General features: G+C 40.7%; 4 protein-coding genes, 1 non-coding gene and 1 pseudogene across 5 annotated transcripts; 3 read left to right on the top strand and 3 right to left on the bottom strand.

Moving 5' to 3' along the window:
• Nucleotides 1–47: 47 nt before the first annotated feature.
• On the top strand, nucleotides 48–132 carry TRNAM-CAU (transfer RNA methionine (anticodon CAU)). The gene is given in 2 exon segments: nucleotides 48–85; nucleotides 97–132. It is a non-coding gene; the product is annotated as a tRNA-Met (tRNA).
• Nucleotides 133–259: 127 nt separating this feature from the next.
• Nucleotides 260–1,107, bottom strand: LOC141840456 (E3 ubiquitin-protein ligase Os04g0590900-like). Its single transcript, XM_074728445.1, has one exon. It carries the CDS (start codon nucleotides 1,105–1,107, stop codon nucleotides 346–348), a length of 762 nt encoding a protein of 253 aa, XP_074584546.1. The 3' UTR covers nucleotides 260–345.
• A 1,507-nt stretch (nucleotides 1,108–2,614) lies between these two features.
• LOC141840455 (salt tolerance receptor-like cytoplasmic kinase 1) lies at nucleotides 2,615–3,871 on the top strand. The gene is made up of 2 exons (XM_074728444.1): nucleotides 2,615–3,034; nucleotides 3,119–3,871. The coding sequence occupies exons 1-2, from the start codon at nucleotides 2,647–2,649 to the stop codon at nucleotides 3,805–3,807; spliced, it is 1,077 nt and encodes a 358-aa protein (XP_074584545.1). The 5' UTR covers nucleotides 2,615–2,646; the 3' UTR covers nucleotides 3,808–3,871.
• A 4,803-nt stretch (nucleotides 3,872–8,674) lies between these two features.
• On the bottom strand, nucleotides 8,675–10,635 carry LOC141838987 (GATA transcription factor 5-like). Its single transcript, XM_074726626.1, has 3 exons — nucleotides 10,479–10,635; nucleotides 9,980–10,345; nucleotides 8,675–9,876 (listed from the first exon to the last, which is right to left on the bottom strand). The coding sequence occupies exons 2-3, from the start codon at nucleotides 10,325–10,327 to the stop codon at nucleotides 9,103–9,105; spliced, it is 1,122 nt and encodes a 373-aa protein (XP_074582727.1). The 5' UTR covers nucleotides 10,328–10,345; nucleotides 10,479–10,635; the 3' UTR covers nucleotides 8,675–9,102.
• Nucleotides 10,636–14,644: 4,009 nt separating this feature from the next.
• LOC141838986 (uncharacterized) lies at nucleotides 14,645–15,488 on the bottom strand. The gene has a single exon (XM_074726625.1). It carries the CDS (start codon nucleotides 15,486–15,488, stop codon nucleotides 14,736–14,738), a length of 753 nt encoding a protein of 250 aa, XP_074582726.1. The 3' UTR covers nucleotides 14,645–14,735.
• A 2,087-nt stretch (nucleotides 15,489–17,575) lies between these two features.
• LOC141837279 (O-fucosyltransferase 30-like) lies at nucleotides 17,576–22,078 on the top strand (annotated as a pseudogene).
• Nucleotides 22,079–23,410: the final 1,332 nt, after the last annotated feature.

Genomic DNA, 23,410 nt, shown 5'->3' with positions numbered 1-23,410 from the left:
AAATATGTTTTAAAATTAAAATTTAATGAAGAATGATTCGTAAGCATGGGGTGGTGGCGCAGTTGGCTAGCGCGTAGGTCTCATAGCTGTTGAGTAATCCTGAGGTCGAGAGTTCGAGCCTCTCTCACCCCACTGTTTTTTATGTTTTTAATATCTTAAGCAACAAGTCAACCCAATTTAAAATAACTATTACCACTGCAATTTAAACAAAAACATTTCTTTCGAGTTCATGATCTGATGATTTGTTTTTCACCTTCAATTGTCAATTAAAAAAATTAACATTCTTGCCGATGGGCGATTTTTTTGTCACTTTGTAGACTGTTCATGTGCGTTCCATGAGTGATCTTATAAACGAAGCGTCGAATTGCTTCCCGTCAACCTTCCACCGGAGAAGGATCTCTTTAACGGAACAGAGCTCGTACTACTCTGCTCACGTGCCATTTCCATCGACATCGACCGCCTCATGACTCCGAACTCGTCGCCGACGACGAATATCGCCGCCGAATTGCCGTCGGCGAGGAGCGGTTCAGCAGGCGGTGGCGATTCCGGCGGCGGAGTGACCGGCGAGGCGTTGGCCCGGCAGAGGGGACAATTGGCGCGCGCCTTCAGCCACGCGTCGATGCAACGCAGGTGGAAGGCGTGGCCGCACACGGGGAGCAACCGGAGTGGCTCCGACTCCCGGAACTTGCCCAGGCACACCGAGCAATCGGCGACGCCGACGGATCCGTCGCCGGAACCGTAAACGTGGACCGAGAGTTTGGCGATCGAGGCGTCGTCGAGTCCATGTGACTCCGAAAAAACCCAGCTTTCTTCGCGCCAGCGATCGTCGTAGAACTCTTGGCCGCCGCCGGAGCGCCACCATGGGGAATGCAAGTGCAAAGAGCCGCAGTACTTCCTGACGATGGTGTAGTAGTAGCTGATCAGCAGAAACGCGCCGACGAGGACGGGGATGACCGCGACGACGAGCGGCGGGAAATTCCTTCCGCCACCGACGTCGCTAAAGAGTTCGAGAGGAGGAGGAGGAGGTTCCTTAGTTTGGCCCAGAAGCGACCCAAGTGGGATTTCCGTCGACGCCATTGTCGTGGCAGATAGGAAGAGAAAGAACATATATAGAAGCTCCGCGTTAATGGCGGATATGGCGGCAAATTGATAGATATTGTCGGTATCAGATTTCACCTCGTTTTATACTTTTCTTCGCAATTGACTGCAAAAATTTCGCATCTGCTTGATCAAGCAAATGTTACTTTTTTCGGTGAAGAACAGGAAGAATCTTAATCGGCAAGCGGGGGAAAGGAGAAGGAGCCGCCTCTCTTGGTTGCATGCTTTGATTTGCTCTTCTTCCTATTTTATAATCCTCTTTCTCTTTCTCTCTCTACTGTTTATTTCTTTTTTTTTTAATTAAAAATTAAAACATATACGCAAACAACCATATTTAATAGCAGTCAATGTTGTTGCACGCTCGAACAAATAAATAAATATAAATATAAATATTATCAAAATATGATATAATGAGATATCAATCAATACATGATGTTAATCAAAATAATACATTTTCTAATCCTTAAATGGCACTTTCTTTGATGATAATCCTCAAATTGAAATTACTCGATTTTAAGGGAAGGAAGTGAAGTTTCATTTTAGACCATTTGCTTGAGAGAAAACAAACAAAAAAAAAAGAATTAAAAAAACTAAAAATTAATACAAACGCATAAGTCAAATATATTTATATAGAGATATAAACTAATATCTTGAAATATTTAGATATCCATCATTAAACAAATTAATTGTTAATATCAAATTATCAAGTAAATTTATTATTTTGCTTTAAATTAGATATGAAAAAAGTAGTTAGCAGTTGTAGTGTCGTGAGGCGGCCCCTTTAATCGTTCATTAACACAACAAGCTTATATTATTAACTCTGCAGATATCCAAATATTTGATATTTTATTTTATTTTATTATCCATTTATTTCTTAGGAATATTTTTTTTGCCATTTTATTTGGCGAAGCACCGTACTTTTATTATAAAAAATGATAGGTTTTAATCAAACTTTTTGTTGCCTTTTATTCTGCCAACAAATAATTAAATGATTTAGTTGAGCATGGGCATCAGGTTATTAATTTCGACGCATCGCTGGCAGTCGACGAGGACAAAATTATTTTTTTTCCAATTAAAAAATGCCAATAATCAATTCGGAAAAACTATTAATTATATCGCATGCTTTTGACTTTTAAATTTTATTATTATTATTTTAATTCATTTTCGAGATTTCCGAAATTAATCTAGTTTTCCAAATTGATAGTGGGCCGGAGGAATTGGGCGAAGGCCCGGATTGACCGGTTCGACCCGTAAATTGATTCGATTATGTGATGATGGTTAGGAAGGCAACATCCGATACGGTTAAGGCGTACGCATCTCTGTTCTTGTTTATTAATTTCAAAAAAGGAGAATTCTACTTCTCTTCTTCCTTCTATCGGTAGAAATCCAAGAGACAAACATAATTAGGAGTAGTGTTTATTAATTATTTACTAATTATTTGATTAGATGACCTTGGCTATAAATATATATTAACTTCTTCCTTCTCTTCCAATGCTTAATTTGGCCTCGTTGGCTATCGCCACCGGTACAGTCGTTGTTTGCTTTAGGATGCTCTGCGGGTGCAGCATACTGCTCTGGGGCTGCTGCCGGACTGCGGATGACCGGGAGTTCGGCCAGGCCCATTCCCGTATCGGCTACAGCCCGGCAACCGCGCCGGAGCAGGAAAAAGGAGGCGGCGGAATCGTGGCCGCCGTCCATCGGTATCGTTGGCGGCAGATCGAATCGCTGACGGGGAAGTTCGCCCCCGACGCAGTGGTCGGCGAGGGCGGCTCCAGCACCGTGTACCTTGCCCGCCTCCCGGACGCTTCCCTCGCGGCCCTCAAACTCCACCGACCGAGCGAGCGCTTCCACCGAGCCTTCCGCCAGGAGCTCGACGTCCTCCTCCGGCTACGCCACCCTCACGTCGTACGCCTCCTTGGATACTGCGACGACCATGGTTGGGCTCGAAATCGTATTCGTATTCGTCCTTTTCCATCCCTCCCAAATCTAGCCCTAATTTATCTGCCGCGCGCGATTGCAGAGGAAGAAGGGGTCTTGGTGTTGGAGTACGAACCGAATGGCTCCCTCCGCGAGAAACTGCACGGAGGAGGGACGCCGCTGCCGTGGGCGAGGCGTATGGCGTTGGCGCACCAAGTGGCAAGAGCGCTGGAGTACCTGCACGACGGGTGTGACCCCACGGTGATACACGGCGACGTGAAGGCCGCGAACGTGCTCCTCGACGGAAGGATGGAGGCGAAGCTTTGCGACTTCGGGTCGGCGCGGGTGGGGTTCTCAGCGGCGGTGGCGCCGCCGCGGTCCGGACGGGCGATGGCGGTGGGGTCGCCCGGGTACATCGATCCGTACTACTTGCGGACGGGGATGGTCTCGAAGAAGAGCGATGTGTACAGCTTCGGGGTGCTTCTCCTGGAGATTATAACTGGGGAGGAAGCATTCGATGCCCAGCGGGAGCTGCGACTGACGGCCGCGATGGCGGCGGTACTGCGATCGCCAGGGGAGAGGGCGGCGAAGGTGGTGGACGCGAGGCTGGGAGAGGAGTACGAGGCCGGGGAGGCCGCGGCCGCCTTGACAGTCGCCGCAATGTGCGTGGGAGATAATCCCGGGCTCCGCCCGTCGATGGCGGAGGTAGTGAAGATACTGCGAGAGACGGCCACGGCTTCCATCGCGCCGCCAGTCGCAGTGAAGCCGGCGAAGGCCAAAGATGGCAGATGATTGGCATGCGTTTTATTTTATTTTTCTGGAAAAAGGAAAACTGTTTTTTTTTCGATTAAAAATATCAACGCATTTAATATATTTTGTACTTATTTAAACTATCAATGTCTTTTTGCAGGCGAGAGAACAAGTGTGTTTAAAATATGTTTTAATTTAAAAGAAAATACTGTAAAATCAAGTAAACAACGATTTCCCGTCGCTATTGATTGCAACATTTCTCTCGTCTTTGAAATCAACATTTTGAATGAAGGCCGGACCGCTCGAGCCATTGGAGAACCAAACCGATCCGATCTAAATGTTACTGCGGTTCGACTTATGGTTTTGTCGGGTCACAACCAATTAAAACTGCTTACCACAAAGAAGATCTATACTTCATCATATGTTTGACTTTTGTCGCTAAACCCATCGGCCGGTTCAAAATGCAACGACGAAAACCGGTCGAAACAGATGGCACGTCGCATCGCGTGACTGCACGCTGACTCATAAATTAATAAACACGTCGAGCCACGTGTCGTCGCTGCATTAGAAACTGAGAAATGAAATTGATATCTCAATTTTAAGAAGTGGACCGTTTGGTTGACAAAGAAGAGAGAACCGAGTTACATTTGAAGTTTCTTCTCTTTTGTTTTAAGAAAAAAAGAAAAGAAATATCATATAAACCCAACTTTAAAGTTGGGTCGAATTGGATTTTTACGTTAGATAATATTTCACAATTTTGTAGAAGATATTTGATATTTATCAAAGTCCTACTAAATCTACTTAATTGAAAATTATTATAATTCAAATTTAAACTTTCTATATTAAGAGGGCATAAATGGATAATCTCAAATTGTTAGACTTTACTAGCTGTCGTTAATTGAATATCGACTACTTTTGAGAGCTTCCGAGTGTTGCTAGTTTCGAGTGACTCAAGTGCTTCCCAAGTGAAATGTTGAATGCTCCTGTTGATTATTGAGTCAGTTGAGTTCCCGAATCGGCTGAGAGTCGAGCTTGTCGAGAGTCATACTGGCCTAGTGTCAAGTCACTGAGCTCATCGAGTTATCGAGTGCCGAGTTTCCCTAGTCGCTAATTGTTGATCGAGTCCGAATGGATCACTGAGTTGAGAAAGACAGAAATCAATGTATATGTATTCGATACAGTTTCCTTAAAATTGATTTATTCCCTCCGACTATGCTTCGAGGTCACATTGGATGTTTGTTTCTTATGATACAATAGGAATACTATGTGAACAACTAAGCATTGATTGTTCATGATGAACATAGTGTGTACTTGAACATTATCACTGGGAGACTGTTGAGAAAAATGCATAGTAAAGAAGAAGAAATTTTTAGGGAACGAAAGTGGATGAACTATGCGTCTCTTTTGCTTATGTGTCCGCACTCCTTCCTACTCCAGGTCACTACCTTGAACATGTAGTAAAAAGAGGATTTAGATGGTAAAATATTGATTAATTTGCTTAAATAAATTTTATTTATATCATATTGCATACAAGTCACTTTAATATGGTACAATTCAAATCTTGAATTTGCACCTCATAGACCCACAGGTGAGAGAAAATTTCTCCTTATATATCCACAACATTTATTAGTTATGATTCAATATAAATCAATCATCAAATTATTCATCCTCAACGTGGGACTAAACTCCCTCGACTATGGGAGTACCTTTCCATCCACTCTCATACTTCCATTCATATATATTTTCAACATTTTATTCAGATGATTTTCAGGAGAGAAAAACGTAAAGAAATAGATGGGTTTATTAGTGCAATTATTTGTTAGAAATGTAGTGGAATGATCTGGGACAGTTCAACGGAAGAATAATTGATCAAGAGGAACTAAAGGGCAATGGATGGATGATGACGATGAATATTATAATTATTGTTAACTTTATGCTAAAGCCTTCACATCCAACTCCTTTTCTTTGCTCGCCAACTGTGATTGTCTCTTAGATTCATTAATTTGCAAGGAAAATAATTTGTTTATTTTTAAAAATATTTTTAAAAAGAAATAAAGCAGTAATTGACTATTGATTGTATATGTTTGTGACATTTATTTGTTTCTCGAGATTGAGTTGATCAGGCGGTTTTGGTCAACTAGGCTTGTCTAACCCACAAATTGACTTAATTAGATTGACCAATCCAATTAGTTCAATCAATCAATTTGCTCAAGTGATCCAATTGACTTGACCTAATCATATCTATTTGACTTGATCCTCTTAATCCGCCTAGAGTTTATTCAATATAATGGTCCATTTAAAACACCCAAATTACTTAATTTTCTTAACTTGTCAAAGGAGATCAATCTTCTCTTCTTAGATTGATCGGAAATCTTGTAAATGAATAAGAAAGTGAATTTGACTTCTTCCTAAAAGAATTTATTCTTCATAAAAAGAAAAGCCGATTAATAAAAGATTTTTTATTATCAAAAAAGTATTTTAAAAAACAAATACACGGAGCCTCAATGCACTCCACCAAAACTGTATCTCTAGCTACTTGAATGATAATAATTAAATAACAACTGCAAATGTTTGCTTTGAATGGATTATTAAAAATGCTGATCGGTTTCAATTCATTGATTCTGATCTGTGCAGTATTAATTAATTACAATCTGTTCCCTCCTTGCATATATCCATCTTGCAGTGCAAATTAAACATTATTTTTCAGAGTTCTCCAAATTAAAAATTGGATTATTAAATATGATGAACAGTAAATTGAGATGATCATGACGAGCAGTCAGAGATAGAAGACAAGCATCAACTTGGGGCACCACATTTGCTCAGCACTAAGCAAATTAAGTGGAAAGTGGATGGTTAGTGGCTTTTTCTTGCTTCTTCTTCATCATGGTGCTACAATAATTCAGAGGCTTTCTAAATAATTTTTAATTATTACAACAAAGAAATTAGGTTTAGAGGATTGCTGATATATATAAGGATTGTAGATGGTATGAAAAGGATTAATTATTTTTATGTGATTTGAATTTGAAGTTGGCCATAAAAAGTTATACGCACCCATTGCAAATAAGGTTAATACATAGATAATATTATAGTGTGCATGAATTTACTTTCTAGTCCAATATTTTTGACACTATTGCAAGTTTTGGCCAATTCAAGGGACAAGGTTACAAAGAACTTCTTCTACAAAGCAAAAGTCAGCCCGAAAGCAAATAAAAGCATCCAACAATTCCTGAAGCTTTTAGCTGCCTCTCTTTAACCACAGCATCAACATCATCGGTAATAAAGTAAAGTAGAAGGGGTCAAATAAACATTTAGGGAAATAAATACGAAGGGAAAGTATGCTTCGTAGAATGGAATGATCGTCCAAACTCCAAGTGGGATCGTTCCTCCTCGTCGCCGTCGACTTCGACCAGAAGCCCTTGAGCTCGGCGGCGCTGAGGCCGTACGTGGCATCCGGTGCTGGTGTTGACGCCGCTGTCGCACACGCATACGAAGCAGTCCTTGCTCCGCCGCCGCCGTCCCCGGATCTCCGTACGTTCTGCATCACCACCCTCCAGTACTCCCACGGCTGGAGTCCGTCGGAGACCACGTCCCAGTCGACGCCACAGACGCGTAGCAACCGCACCGGAGTCTCTGTTGGTTTCGATTGTGATCGAGTTAGCAATGTCCTAAATTCTTTCGACAATTTAAACGCAAAAATGTGCCGTCTCAATGAAAAAGGCGTAGCCCACCTCGAGGTCGAGATCGCCCTTGGGGCCTAGACCGGCCGGCGAGTAGGCACCGCAGGTGTCAGTGGCGGGCCGGCCAAGCAGAGCGGGAGGCGGAGCTCGAAAAATTCCTGTTCAAATTTAAAGAACCAGTCTTTTATTGACTTTTAATGCGCAGTACAAGACAATTAAAGAGGTTAAACAGTAAAGGTTAAAATAAAGCTAAATCAAACAGTAAAATTGAGATAAGAGAGATCACATGCTCTGCAAGTGGAACTGCCATCCCCTGTCTCTATCTATATATATATATATATATACAAGAAGAATGGTTTTCATGAAGAAGATGGTGGCTGAGTGAGACCCCACTCTCGCTTGCCTTCCACACAATGGAACATGGCTTGCCCATTGTCATGCTCATAAAGGTCGATACACTTTTCTCTAGCTTAAAATGATGATTTATCAAAGTCTTAGGCTAAGCTATCATAGCGAGGGATATCAAACTCGTATCGAACAATGAGCTACCCTAGCAGTTGATTTTAGTGAGTTCGGGTTTGGTGTGATCATGATTGTTCATCAATTAGATGAAATGTAAATACATATATATAGATATACACACACACATAGTCAAGTAATCTAGCTGTGACTGTTGAAGTTAGGAGCTTCTAAGTTGATTTTTCAAGATAAATTATTGTGTTCATGGAATTTTATCATCCTCACTAAGTGAGTAGTCTTGCGAAGAAATATGACCTGAGCAACTTTGAACTCTTCCTTTCCTCTCAATTGACACTTCAACATCATGTATTACTAACACATATCTTAGCAAGATAATGATGGATGCATCCTCTACTCTTCTTCCTAACTTTGCCAAGTGGAAGAAGTATGTAATACATAGGCTGGTAAGATATGCAATCCTGCCGGTGTCCATTCAAGTATTATAATCTACAGAGGCAGAAGTGGTAGATATTTCTGCCATGTGGAGTTAGGTCAGGATCGGTTAAGAGTTGGGAGCAAATGGTGGGTCATCATCTAAAATTTCCAACTGTCCAATTCACAGAAATAAAGATCACACACATTGACTGACTCGCCCATTTCTTCTACACCCCAAAACAAGAACAAGAACAAGAAAAAGGAAAGGAAAGAGTTGGGACAAAGAAACAAAGCGAGCAGCAGTTGCAGCACTGCAGCACCAGATGTTTCAGCGCAAGAAATATAATAAGAAGAAAAAAAAAAGAGAGAAAGAAACAATTCATTTGAAAGCAAAATGCAGTCCATCACGAGATTCCTGATTGCCTGTTCCTGACTTAGTATAAGGTTGGAAAATATTACAAGTGATGATGGCACGAGAACTATTTCTGCTAAAATCTAACTCTCAGTGCAGCTTCTTCTTCCTAAGGATCTTTCTTGCTGCTGCTATTTGTTTCAGTGAAAGCTCACACGAAAATAATGGAAAGTTTCCCTTAAATTGTGGCCTAAACTAAAGAGGGGGAAGAGAATAACTAGATTCAAGCTGACAGAGCGCCTAAAAAACGCTACCTAAAATGCCGCAAAAATCAAATCCGCTAGAGAGACACCGCTGCCAAAATGGAGGTTAGACATGCACATCAGCAAGTGGACTGAAGAGGGAGTGCCGGGCTCAGAAGGAAGCAACGGGGGGCGCGGCGGCGGTGTGGATCTCGGTCTCCTTCTTGCGGCGCATCTCGAGGACCTTGCGGTGGCTGTTGGAGTGTATGTGGCTGACGAAGGTGGGGCTGCAGGCGGGACGGTACTCCGGGAGGAGGCGGCCGGACTTGAACCGGACGCCGCAGGCGTTGCAGAGCGTCTTGGCGCCGAGCGGGCCGGCGCGCCACTGAGGCGTTTTTTGGACACCGCAGTGACTGCACCGCCGCTCGCCGGAGGGGCCGGAGGCGGTGGGCAGGATTTTGGGCTTCCGGCCGCGCTTCTTCGGCTTGTGCTTCTTGGTCAGCAGCGGTGGCAGGGGCGGCGGAGAGGGTTGGCTATAAAGGAGGAAACTTTCCTCGTCGGCGCCGGCGGAGGGGTCGTATATGAGGCAGGGTGGAGAGGAGGACGTCGAGGAGCACGAGGAGGCAGAGGAGATGGACGAGGACGAGTCAGCGAAGGGGAGCGGGCCGGACATGGACCAGGCGGCGGTGACACCACGGGAGCGATTGCTCCGCTTGGCCTTTACGGGGACCATGGCCTCGGTGGAGAGGGCACAGACGGCGGGTCCAAAAGAGGGACGGGAGTCTTGTCGCTGTGACACAAAGACGCCGGCTTGGCGTTTCTCTTTTTGGGCGTCTCCCAGCGGCAAAATAAATGGCGGAGCATAGGAGCAAGGCGGCGGAATCTCCGAGATGGAGTCGTCCATGATCATGGACATCCATTCAAGTTCTTCAACAGCATCACGACCCTAAAGACGGGAAACAAACCAAAATTACACCTCAGAATCTATCAAAAATCACTGTCTAAGCACAAAATTGCAACTTGGCATTCTTCTCCACAACGGAACTCACAGGGAGACATATGTCCGAAAGCGGCGGCGGCGGAGGCGGCAACGGCGCCTGGAGCTCGACGGTGAGACCCGACGCCGAGGAAGAAGGCGAGGAATCCGTGCCGGATTTCTCGGTTTCCTTTCCTCTCGCTTCAGCTTCGGTTTTCAATTCCTTTCCTGCTTCGTCCACCTCCGCTTCTTCCGCCTCGTTCTCCGCGAACTCGCCTAGGTTCAGCAGATCATCAACGGAGAACCCCTCGCCGGAAAGGCTCCACCTTTCCACAACCCAACTTGACTCCTCGGTCAACAACTGCTGCTGCTGTCCTGAATGCGAACTATCCTGCCTCAAACTTGCTTTCAGCACTTCCATGGAGTTTTCCTTCTCAACCTGCGACCCAACGACACCATTAAGGAGAAGAACAAACCGAGAAACCAAAGTCCAGGCGGCGGCATCGAAGAAAGGTTCCACCTTTCCTACCATTTCCACCTAAAGGTGAGATTCTACCCTCGCTTAGTCGTACCTGAACGCAGTATAACCAGGCCAAGGGTGGGAGATGCTCCAGCCGAAGGTGAAAGAGGAAGAGGAGGTGCAGAAGAAGGGTCGCAGAGGAGAGAGGCAGGTGCAGGAGGAGGACGAAAAGGAGAAGAGCGCTCGGGTCATTGAATGGCTTTGTTAACAACCCGAGAACCCCATTCATCCACCCTTTTCCTTTGTTTTTTCCCCCACCTTTAAATTAATTTCTTCTTGCCATTTTCAAAAAGAAAATTCTTTTATACACACAAAATAATAGGGAGGAAGCAAATTTACTATTTCATTTATTTTAATTTTACCTTTAAAATCTTGAGTGATAATTAAGTGCTACACTACTATATCCACTATGATGCACTTCCCATGGTCCATATCTTTTGAGTGACACACCAACGCATTGGCCTTTTTCTCACTTAGGTAAATGAATTTGTTTTATTTAAGCTTTTAGCCATATTTTTAGGGGAAACCCCCATATCCTTTCCATATCCATACGCTGCTGTTTCCTAATTATTAAAATTCCAATTCCCCCCTTCCTCATGCATCATAATTTCTGAAAAAAAAAAGTGATTAAAATTGAAAAAGAGCAAGGCCATCATCTTTCTATATTATCATATCATCTTCGTCATCTCCGTCGCTGTATCAGACTTCGGTAATTAAGTAGACGAGACAGGGACAGAATAGGAATTAGAGTCATAAATGCAATTTTTAAAATTATATGTTTTTGTCGTTGGAGAATATTTTCTCGGAGTCACGCGCTTCGTAGGCATCGTTCCGTCAGGATTCCACGTGACTCGAGTAAATTGACGGTGACGCCCCTGCGTGAGTTGGCGCTCGCCGACGGGGATTCGTTCCGTAGATGACAACTAGCGAGGCGTGGTCCAGTGCGCCTCGGTGAGGCCGCCGGACGGCCGAGGCGCCTTTGGGGGGAGGGATGGGAACGTCATTTGAGACTTTCACCGAGGGTAAATCTGGCACAAAAATCGTAATTGGTTCAGAAAAAAAAACTCGCTCGGGCGGCGGCCGGGTCGCTTTCCAAGCCGGCCACTACCACTTGGACCCGACGAGTCGGGCGCTGATTGGCTGAGAGAGGTGGGGCCGAGGTAATGGGTTCGAAATTTAAATTCCCTGCCTGCCTTGGATTCTTACGTTGCGTTTAATTCTTATCGTTTTCGTAAAAATTATTGCACGACGAGAATATAAACGAAAAGTTTATAAATTTTATGGAATTTGAATTTATTTGGAATTATGTGTTGGGAAATTGGCCTGACGTCGGTGAGCGAATAATGAGAAGGTTAAGGTGAAACTTTAATTTATTGCGAGAGGTTGGACCAAATCCAGATCAAGAAATCTAATAGCGTGCACGCTTCCATTGGTAGAGTTAGCTGGATTCTACAACATGTTTCTGGGCCCGGAGTTATTTGCGACTGTCGTAGTCATTTTGTCGAACTTGATCATGCCGGGCCTAGTCGAATTTGTACTCACCTTTAAGACTCTCTGTCTTAAGCATTTTCCTTCCTACTCGATCACTTTGTTAATAGTCGAACTTATATTTTTGTTGGATCAGTACTATCAAACGTTGTGGTGCTTAACACAACAAACTTAACCGAATTTGTGTTCAATATCTCCTTTTTTTCATATTAAATTAAATAATATATAAAATGAATAATATGACAGTCATGTATGATCAATCAATCAATCAATATATATATATATATACATCAAAGAAGAATGAAGGGGGATATTTTGACAGTCACATATCTCAATCATGTTGTGATCAGGATCATGGAAGAAGAGTTGCTCCACCTCCATCTCACCTTCCCTCACTACTCCACTCACATATTTTATTTTCTTCTCTTCCAGAATTCTTCTTGTGATTCTCGTGTCACTCACTTGGAACGAAATGTGATTGTCTTTGGGATCGATCTTTGGTGACTTAGGCTCTGTCGTCGTCTCCGGCGAATCTCGTTGCAGCAAGTGAACGCCAATCCCGTAGTTGTAGAGCCTGCCATTAAAGAAAATATGTCAAGAAGATACACTTAATTACGCATGCAAGAGCACTACGTAGCTTCTCTAATGAGTCTCTCACCATGCACCCTCGAAACCGAAGGAGGATGGCCGCTTGACGAGCTCGAATCCGAGCACATCCTTATAAAACTTTATGGAGTCGTAGAGGGAGGAACACAAGAAGGAGAGATGATTGAGAGACACGAGAGGAAGAGGAGGAAGCGAAGGCTTTTGCTTCATCTGCATGTTTGTTACTTGCCATGTTCATGGTGATGATACATGTATATATAGTGTGCCTCCGATCCGATTGACTCCTAGCTAGATCCCAAATAACTTGTCTCGCACGTTGAATTAATGAAGGCTTATCTCAATCCGAGTCATTGCATTATAATTAAGATATTCATGTCTTGTACATGGAAGCATCTAGTAGATCGGTGATTTTTTCTTCCTTTTTTGCTAATTAAAATAATAATTAATTTCAATTTTGTCTTTGTTTGGAAGTTAGCACTTGGAATTGAACGAAGAGCGAAGAAAGCGTGTTTGTTTAATTTGAGGAAAATACGTAGTCAATTTACTAGTCAATGCATGCAACATCCGAGATCTCTCTTCCTCTCGTCGATCTGTTATATAGTTGAAATTAAATCCATGTAACGTAAAGGTTGATGTTTCCTTTCCTTAACATCGAATCCATTATACTTACAAGTGATTTTTTATTAAAAAATTAAGTATACAGAATGATTTAACATATTAAACTATTACTAAAGAAATATATAGGCTTACATACATTTCTTCTATAAAAATATAGAGATATCACAAATAATATAATTACTAATTACTTTTTTTTTCATTTGTCTTTAAAATTATTAAAATTTTCTAAAAAATTGAAAGTTACTTTAAAAATATTAATAATTAAATATTATTTGGTTGAAATTAATATTTTATACATGTAGATATATTTTCAAATTTAATTCGTTATTTTTAAAAAGACATAAAGTGAAATAAGTTTATAGAAGTTACTCTACCAAGTTACACTAAGTGAATTAAGAATATGTCTAATAGAATTGATTTAAACTTAAAAATTATACATGATGGAATTTCTCCTCACAAACATTATTCATTTTTATATATTGAATACAAGTACATTTTAACAACTATTATATCATATTTTATTTGCTTGGAACAAACAGAGAAGTAAGAAATTGATGTAGCTTAGCTTATAGGTTTACGTTTTCATTAATATATAATCAGTTATACGAGTAAATAGTGTCACGAAATGGATAAAAGATGTAATATAATTTCTGTATTGCTTCTATGGTATATTTTTAATTTTTATATTAGGCTAATAAGAATGTTATAAGCAGTGGAAAAGCGATCATATTATTTATAATATTAGAAAATTTGTATAATTAATATTTTATTTGTTTGGTTAAAAGATAAACAATGTTTAGTTTAATTGATTGCATGATTTGCTCGATCACTCCACCACAGGAAGTTAGATACGCCATGCATGCATCTTCTCTTCTTCTTGCAATCGCAACAGATTTCTGAGAATAATTCCTTGGCACCAAATAGGTTTTCTGTAAGCTAATTTGCTAGGGTGCACATCATGCTTAGTGTCTTATTCAATGACTTCTAACACCAATTATATTAATTTTGCCATGCATCGACGATCAGTTCTACAACCTCGAGGAACAATGTACGTACGTCTTCTTCTCTGATTATTAATTTTAATTATCAAATGGATGGAAAAGTTTTAGTCTAGTGAGTAATTAAATTCCCTGCATGCCACTGATTGAATCCAAGTTAGGAACGTGCCATTGATGCAGTGGGGACGATCTAATCCACAAATTAAACTCAAAGAACACTCCATAAAACTAAACCAATATATAAATCGCATAACTTCTACGGATAGAATTCAGTACTGCAGAACTAATTAAATTATATATATGTAGATTCTTTTCTTTTGTTATTTTGTTGGCAATTTAAGAAGAGAGTCCCCACTCGAAAAACGAAATTTATGTATCAAAACTACACGACACAAACATCTTGCAACACGTACAAGACTGCTGAAATCATTCCCCGGTCACACACTCACACTCAAGGGAAGAATTAGAATGCTATAAACAACAAGGTTAAAATTTTTACAGTCGGACGTCGAGTTAAAGAGATCAGATGGAAATGGAATGTTGTGTGTGGTGTGGGAAAAAAATGGGAGGAAATTGAGCGATGATTAATGGATTTAGGCTTAGAGCTTGTAGATGATGAGGAAGCAGGGGAGTACAGCGCGTGGGTCGAACACGACCAGTTCGCCGTTCCCCAGACTCACCGAGTCGGCGGCGTCCGACCACGACTCGCTCCGGACCCGGCCCGCGATGACCCGGCACACCAGCATCGCGCGCCGCCGACCGGCCCCGCCGCCTCCGCCGCTCGCATGCGCGCCGCCGCTCCCGGCGAAGGTCCGCACTCGCTCAGCAGGCCACGCGACGCCGGCGGCGTCACCGACGACCGCGCCGCAGCGGAAGCGCATCATCTCGTTCCCGTCGGCGGCGCAGCGCGAGTCGCTGGGGCCGGACCGGGCTCGCACGGCGGCGCGGTGCTCCTCGAAGAGGACCACGGTGCGGGCCGGGTTGAGGACGCGGAACAGCATCTCGATCTGGCCGGGGAACGCCGCGTCGGGGGACCAGCTGGAGGTGAAGATGATCTCGACCACTCGGCGGGAGGAGTGGCCCGGTGGGAGCTCCGAGAGGGAAGGGAAGCGGGCGGGGAGGAGGATCGCCGGAGCCGGCGAGGGGCAAGGCTGTGCCGGGCTGGGCTTGGGCTTGGGCTTGGGTTTCGACTTCTTCGGAGTGGCGGCGTCGTGGACGGCGTGAGAGGAGCTGACGCATGAGACGGAGGAGAGCAGCGACTTCTTGTCGGAATAGGAGGAACGCGAAGGGTAGAGAACGTCGTCGACGGCGTTAGTCTTGCAGTTTAGGGACTTGATCCACTCCGTCGGCATTTGACGGACGGCGACGCCGGCTGAGTGCCAGAATCGACGTTGGGAATGAAGCAGAAGGAAAAGGAACAAGGATGATAAGAAAAGAAGAAGAAGAAGAAGAGTAGCGATGATGAATTATTATTTGGAGAGCATTTTTTTTTCTTTTTCTTTGTCTTTTTTTTTATTATTATTTTTTTTATTTTTAGCTCGAGACTGATTGAGTTGTGGTGGTCCTGTTTGTGAATTCCAGCAACTTGAATTTCAGTCGTGGACAGTAAATTTTTTATTGTAGCAAGAACTTTATTTAAAATATTATATTTAATCTTCATAAAAAAATCCATTTGATTCCTAAAATCAAAGACAATCGAACAAATTTCATCAACAAATGCAGCCTCATAACAATATTAAAAAAAAATCTTGTAGAAAAATATTGAATATAACAATGGAGATTGTATTGTTTCACCTGCCCACTAATGCACTTAATTATTTCCACGTTAATGATAAAAATATTCTTCTTATGAATGCTCTCGTATGATCAAAGCGCTGCATTTTTGAGAATTTTATTAACACTAATTAAAGTTTCTGATATGGATAAAATAGTTATATATTCCCTCATTCACTGTGCTGTGTCAATTTCTGAGGGCAAATTAAATAAAATGCCATCACATTCTTCTCCTGCAGACTGCAGTTGCATGTGATGAATTTCAGGTAGCGACTAAAAACATAAAATAAAATAAAATAAAATTTTCAGCACCCAAAAGTTTACTTATCGACCTGTAGTTAGGGTCAGTTGATAAAGACAGAATCACTTGTCTTTGTGCAATTTATTTATTTTTTTAAGAATTTCATTTTCTTTAGAAAAATAGCTCTAACAATTTTTAAAATAGATAGAATATCATTAAACATCAATGTTATTACTTCATGTTGATAAAAAAAAATAACATGGCAAATACAACACATATCCATTACATAAAATTAACAACGTTAATCATTAGTGTAAGATGATAATGTTATAAGCCACTCATTGTTTAATTTTCAAAGTACCAAACATCATCAAACATCGATTCAAACAATGAGATTGCAAGAGTTTTTTATTTTATTTTTATTTTTATCATTATCCTCTCTTTTGTCTTGGCCGTGATAAACTGAAGATGAATAGTTGGTGGAATTACAAGGAGACCCAGAAACCAAACTCTGGTCTCTTCTGCTGTCATCATTTTCCTGGCATTTCAAGGTGATATGCTTATTAATTCAAGCGTGCAGTCAAAGGTGCTTCACTGCCTCAGCGACAACTGAGACTGATTCTCTGCAGTAGGAAATATTAAAACAACACGTTGATGAATGGCATAATTAACGAGCGAGAACAAAGTGATTAATGCTGATACAACCTGCACAAATCATTGGGAAAAACAAAGAGAGATCATTAGATTCAGTAACAGTCTTTCTTTTACATGCTGAAGTGAGGTTTGGGGTTCTTGTTCTCGAGCAGTCTTTATTTTGCTTTAATGGGCACTTAAACCAATTTTGGTTAGCAACTTTGTTTCTATAAACGAGTACGATATCCACACGAGCATGGCCATGGTGATTTCTGAGTCATTTTGCAAAGCTGGAGCAGAGCACAATAAATGGAATAGAAGCATTCAATATTCACTGACACTAATACTGTGCAAAAAAGTGATGGACAAGGAGACCTGTTTGCTCTTTTGCTTCACCACCACCTCTTCCTCCATTGCTTTAGCATCATTGTGTTCTTTGCTTAGCCCCATGCATTCCCTCCAGGTTTCATTGCCCACAAACTAAAGTGGTGAGGCTTGTGGGGGACAAGACACTCATAGAGAGTGAAAGAAAGGGATTGCTTTGGGATACTTGGCATGGAGATTATGATGATGAGACATTGAAGTGTGGGTGTAAAGTTCTCAAGGCAAGGCAAGGCAATGGAGATGCTTGGCATCAGTTGAATGGAATTTATGATGGAATGTGGAGTTCGGGAAGTGAGAAAGATACACGTCTTTAAAAAAAGGTTGTCCTGGACATGCTAAATGGCACGTACACCTTAATTACAAATGGCTTGGCTTGGGTTAAGCACCCAAAGCTCTTCTGCCTCTCAAATGGCGCACTATTCACATGATAGTGCAAATGAAGGTAGAGTTATCTAGTCGGGAAGACAACTATATATGTACAGCCGTTTTAAGTCATGACTAAGATAAATCAACAAAATCACAACACCACTTGAGTGCCAAAAGGGCAACCTATACATGATTTCAGAAGTGTTTCTTTTCATAGTTCCTTGCTATGAATTATTAATACTTTGTAGGACTTGAATAACATACAAGGTAATAACAATTCCTCGATTGGTAATTGTTTGTGTAAATGCACAAAAGGAATCACTTTACCTCAAAAGAAGGATCTCGGCGGTTTCACCTACTTATCTCGTACGACAAAGCCACCTAATTTACAATATTATAGCAACGCAACATGACTCCACCCAATCTATCTTGTTAGAATGTTTGCTCTTGGGTTATTTCTTACGCTTCTGTTAAGCCACTATCAGTTAATTGTTGTCAGTCCAACACAATTTTAGTCACTTTTCAGATATGTATTTGGTACCTTTAATAGTTTCTCCTGCTCTGAAAAAATAATAATAAATAAAACCAAGATGATGGTATTGTTGTAATGAGTAGTGCCCATGGTGATTGGTGAGACAAGAGTAACATGTCTTGCCATCCAGACAACCTTATCCTTATATTCAATAACTCATATGGAAACTGGAAAATTTTGGCAGTTATATGACACGAGAAAGATTAATATGGTGAAATAAAGTAGTAAATGCATTGATAATATAAGTAGTCTCCATCAGATATCAGGCATAAAATTTATCACACTCAGGTATATGCAATGGACCACGCTAAGGTACTATGAAGCTAATGAAAATAATATGAATCAATGATGACAAATTTTGGACAAAGTAAGACAGATCTGCAACTATGGATGCTTATCCTTATTCGAGTAGGGTATGTTAACGATGTATAGATAATGGATGTGAATATCTAATCACATTATATATGGTAGAAACCATATGGTATTGGTATCCTGACAAGATTACAGGACAGTTTTAATTTAATATGATGGATTGAATGTGGAAACATGAAATTTATTGACAATTAAATTTGGTGCTCCTGCATGTGATTCACATATACTTATCTCTTCGAGCTGCCCTATGACTTCTTTAATGTCTGGCCTGAGAGAAGGTGAGGGAGAGCAACAAGCCATTGCTATTGCTAGTCAAACAACATGATTGAAGCTTCTTCATTTCTAGAATTCTGATTTACAGGATCCTTAAGATCTTAGAACTAAACATATCAGAGATTTTGTACTGATTGTGCGGAAGTTTTTAATTATCAATTTATTAAAAAATAAAAAAATATAAAAAATAGTAAAATCTTGGATCAACTCAAGCTCATCATGAACTGACCCATATAGATCGTGAGCTTAGACGAACTGATCTATCTGAATTATTTTAAAATGAATCGATAAAATTTCAATCAAATTTATCTGAATTATTTTAAAATGAATCGATAAAATTTCAATCCAACGCAAGTAACACACTTAATAAAAGTTAGTTTTTTTTATGTCAATTTAAAAATATTAAATTTAACATTTTTAGTGCTTTTTTATTTGCGTATATAATAACTATTGTTATTTTTTTAAATAAAAATAAATTAAAACTGATATATAATTCTGTAAAATGATCAATTATTAGTGCGTTACAGTCCCTAGTGCGAGTGATGAGCCGGTGGCGCAAGTGAAGCACACGAAGTATACCCCTCTTCCTCTTTCCGTCGCCGTCCTCCTCCTCTTCGCCTTCCTCGCCTTCCGCCTCTCCTCGACCGCCGATCTCCTCCGATCGCCCGTCCCCTCATCCACTCCCGCCCCTTCCTCCTCCGGAACTCTTGCCGCTGCCCGATCGCACCAATGCGGCGTCTCACCCTACGGAGAGTGGTTCCTGTGGTACGCCCCCCACAGCGGGTTCAGCAATCAGCTCTCCGAAGGCAAGAACGTCATCCTTTTCGACGCCATCCTTAACCGTACACTCATCGTGCCTCCTGTGCTCGACCACCATGCCGTCGCCCTTGGTAACTGCCCGAAATTCAGGGTGGCCAGCCCGACGGTGCTCCGCACGAAGGTTTTTTACCACGTCATGGATCTGGTTCGGGATCGGAGGTGCGGGCATATTATTTGATTTGCTTGATTGCTTTCAGACTTCAGTTATGTCGAGGAAACATCAAAACAAAATTTTACATTACGTAAAAGAAAGATTTTTTATTTATCAAACTTTGGCATTTCAACAATCGTTCTTGTATATGTATTAGATATATTGCTTTGCAATTTGCTAATTATGGAGTTTAATGTTCAATTCATTTGTCCATCGAGCGCAATTGATAATGCTTTAATTGTCTGGTTTTGATTGGCTTGGGAAGAGCATGGGCATATATTAGCCACATCCACAAGTTATTCTCTGTTTCTCCTGGCAGAAAGCTGAGGTGATTTGAACGAATATACATTGGGAATCATGAGTTCCTTGTTTCACATTTCAATATTGTGAACAAGGTGTTTCTCTATCCACTGATGTGATACTTCCTATTACAACTGTCTTTCTTCCCAAGTCCTCCATAAATTTGCTACATGTATCAGTAGGCTAGCAATACCCACTCCTTTACACCTATGAGTCACTGTGCTTAATTTTGTTGTTTCTCCTTTGTACATTAGCTAAGAACCTGAAAATATATCATATAACAAAAATCTAATAAATGAAATGTTCAAACAACTCTAATCTCACAAAACAGCATAGCTAGTGGATCATATAGGAGAAAATTGTAATAACCATGGTTACTGTATGATTTAGTAAGTTGATTGAATCAGACTTCAAGTGACCTTGATCCAATACAAGTTGCTCAGCCAACTCAATGTGAACATAAGCCTAACCTCTCATAGGACAGTATAAGAAGGGCTATTTAGTTATAGCAAGATTGAAGCTATCAGAGGGCATTATGTTACCTCAAATCCTGTTAAAGGGCCATTTTACCCTTGCCACAATCATAAAGAAATTTTCATATGTTAGGAAGCATAGAGATATAAGTAAAACTCTTGGTTCTGGGTCAGAAGCTGAAATGTATAAAGTGTTGGCTTTTGGCACTCTTCTCTGCACCTTAGAAAGGTTCGGAGCTGTATATCGATATCCATGGAGTACAAGAAGACCAAAAGGTGCAATCTACAACAACAACAACAACCAAGCCTTATCCCACTAAGTGGGGTCGGCTATATGGATCCTTTTACGCCATTGAGCTCTATCTCCTATTATATCATCATTTATATTTAAATAAATTTTATCTTGTTTTATTGTTGCTAACCAAGTCTTTTTTGGTCTACCTCGCCCTCGTTTGATATGCGTATTTGTCATAGTTTCACACCGCCTAACTGGAGCATTTATCGGTCGTCTAAGTACATGTCCGTACCACCTTAAACGTGTCTCACGGAGTTTTCCCTCAATAGATGCAACTCCAACTTTCTCTCTAATGCTCTCATTTCTTATTCTGTCCATCTTCGTATGTCCACACATCCATCTTAACATCCTCATCTCCGCAACTCTCATCTTTTGCTCATGTGCTCGAGTCATAGCCCAACATTCAGCGCCATATAACATGGCAGGTCTAATTGCCGTTTTATAGAACTTTCCTTTAAGTTTTAGAGGCACTTTACGATCACATAGAACACCTGATGCTCTCCTCCACTTCAACCATCCTGTTTGTATTCTATGTAAGACATCTCTCTCAATCCCTCCATCGGCTTGCAAAAATGATCCTAAATATTTAAAACTCTCAGTTCCAGACAACTCATCATCTCCTATTTTAATACTTGTCTCATTACGTTCAATATTGCTAAACTTAAATTCCATATATTCTGTCTTTACTCTACTAAGCCTAAAACCTTTCTCTTCTAGTGTTTCTCGCCAAGATTCTAATTTAGCATTTACTCCCTCACGTGTCTCATCTACCAAAAGGTGCAATCTCTCTCATGAAAATTGAGTCCCTTCCATTTACCCCAGAAATAATTGCTGTTGGAAAAATGTTTGCCCCGAACAATATTAAGAAACCTTTTATGTTAGGTTGTTGGATAGGCAGTTTAAGAACCATTGGAAGACTACTTTTTCAGCCGTCAAGCAGAAGTTGAAGTCCACAGAATTGAAACCTAATGAAAATATGGGCAATGATCCAATTCATGTTTTTTCTGATGACAGATCTACCTACTGTTAACTGGACTGGAACTTACCTAGAAGACCTTGCAAAAGATGCTTCATATCAACTGCATACGTTGGATGAAAGTTCTGAATTGATTGTAGAGGCCAGAAAAGATTAATGGCATCGGAACATGGAATCAAATCTAGTTTCCTTCCAAGAAATTATGATTGTGGCTCAGTGTTCACACTGGATATTCTTTTATATGTACAAGTGACAGTTTGTAGCTGCGCGTCAGTGGGATTTGTGGGCACTGCAGGTTCAACTATAGCTGACAACATTGAGCTGATAAGGAAGTACAATGCCTGCAAGTTGTAGATTGTTTTTTCATCATCATTCTAATATTTGTAATACATTAGAGGAGTTCCTCATGATTGTTTCCAGAATGAACTTGGAAGAAGAATCTGAATATCATCATTCCTGAAGAGAAGTTGGAAAGATATGAGATACTCGAATCAGTACGTGAACAATATTCAGCTCTGAGGCAGATTTATTCTGTTTTTTAAATTTGTTGCAGTCTCAATGAATCTAAGTACTTTCTTTGCCCGCGACAGTAGAGAAAAATATTTCAAATGCCTCGTTTCATATTTGAGAAGAATACAATTGGCTGCAGTTAGCTGTCATTTCTTGTGAACTCGATTGGTAGTTGTCAAAGTATAGTTCTTTGAATATTATAAATTTGACCAGACTGAGTTACGGAAACTGATATAGCTTCAACTTTTATTGCTTCCTGGAAGAGCCAAATAAGTTGATTAGTTTGATCTGGTTTATGTTATGTGTTGTACATAACCAACAGAACATCCTCAGTTATCCAAAGAGAGAGTGTTTTCGCGATTGGCTCCAATTGCTTGTGGGTAGAGCTTATTAGTGGCTCAGTTTGATCTCTTTTTGGCATATTTTTTATCATCTTTCTCATGTTTCTGGAAATTTAGTGCGTTTGCTTATTTTTAAGTTTCTGATTATGATGGTGCAATGCAGCATGAATTATTTGATATTATGAAATGATTTCTGTTCAGTTCGCATTTACACCTACTAAAGCATTCAGTATCCATAAATTCACGTCTCTCCTCTTTTATCCTCCATGTAAGATTGTTCAATTGTCATGTGGATGCAGAGGAATCATTCCTGTAATAGAATGATTATATATGAACATCTGCTTAGACCATAGAAGTTGCATTATTTCATTAGGCTGTTTTGGTTGTTTGGCAAATCTTATGTAGTTCAACAATGCTATAGTGGTAACATACAATTTCATACAACTCAATGTTTATCAAAGATGAGAATTAAATGGACTTTGTATGATCTAATATGACACATATTCTCAAGATGACAAACTTTGTTTGCGACAGTTTGTCTTGGTACAGCTTCTTTTGGTCGACTGCTTGCTTGCAAATTTACAATTTGTTTCTTAAGATGCAACGTGTTCAGCAGTGATTTTCTCAATGCCACCAATTTGATGACTACTAACTCTCGTATTAACTTCACTGTTTCTATGCCTTTATCCAACTTGTTTTCAGAAATATGTAGTCTTTTGATTGGTTAACGTTCGATTGTTGTCAGAGTTTCAGATCTGACCTACATCTCGTTGCTAGCTTCGACGAAAAATCAAAGGTAACAAAACAAATTAATTCAATAAATCAATATTAATTG

Source organism: Curcuma longa, chromosome 11 (genome assembly GCF_044706935.1).
Source record: "Curcuma longa cultivar G26 ecotype Majalengka, Jawa Barat chromosome 11, ITB_CL_G26_1.1, whole genome shotgun sequence".
In the NCBI taxonomy this organism is placed as follows: domain Eukaryota; kingdom Viridiplantae; phylum Streptophyta; class Magnoliopsida; order Zingiberales; family Zingiberaceae; genus Curcuma; species Curcuma longa.
This window is presented reverse-complemented; position numbering and strand designations above follow the sequence as displayed.

Excerpts from the sequence above, each read along its gene's own strand:
- LOC141840456 (XM_074728445.1), bottom strand. The coding sequence starts at position 1,107 with ATGTTCTTTCTCTTCCTATCTGCCACGACAATGGCGTCGACGGAAATC.
- LOC141840455 (XM_074728444.1), top strand. The coding sequence starts at position 2,647 with ATGCTCTGCGGGTGCAGCATACTGCTCTGGGGCTGCTGCCGGACTGCG. Across the intron at positions 3,035-3,118 it reads TGGATACTGCGACGACCATG|AGGAAGAAGGGGTCTTGGTG; the intron begins GTTGGGCTCGAA and ends GCGCGATTGCAG.
- LOC141838987 (XM_074726626.1), bottom strand. The coding sequence starts at position 10,327 with ATGGAAGTGCTGAAAGCAAGTTTGAGGCAGGATAGTTCGCATTCAGGA. Across the intron at positions 9,877-9,979 it reads TTTCGGACATATGTCTCCCT|GGTCGTGATGCTGTTGAAGA; the intron begins GTGAGTTCCGTT and ends TCCCGTCTTTAG.
- LOC141838986 (XM_074726625.1), bottom strand. The coding sequence starts at position 15,488 with ATGCCGACGGAGTGGATCAAGTCCCTAAACTGCAAGACTAACGCCGTC.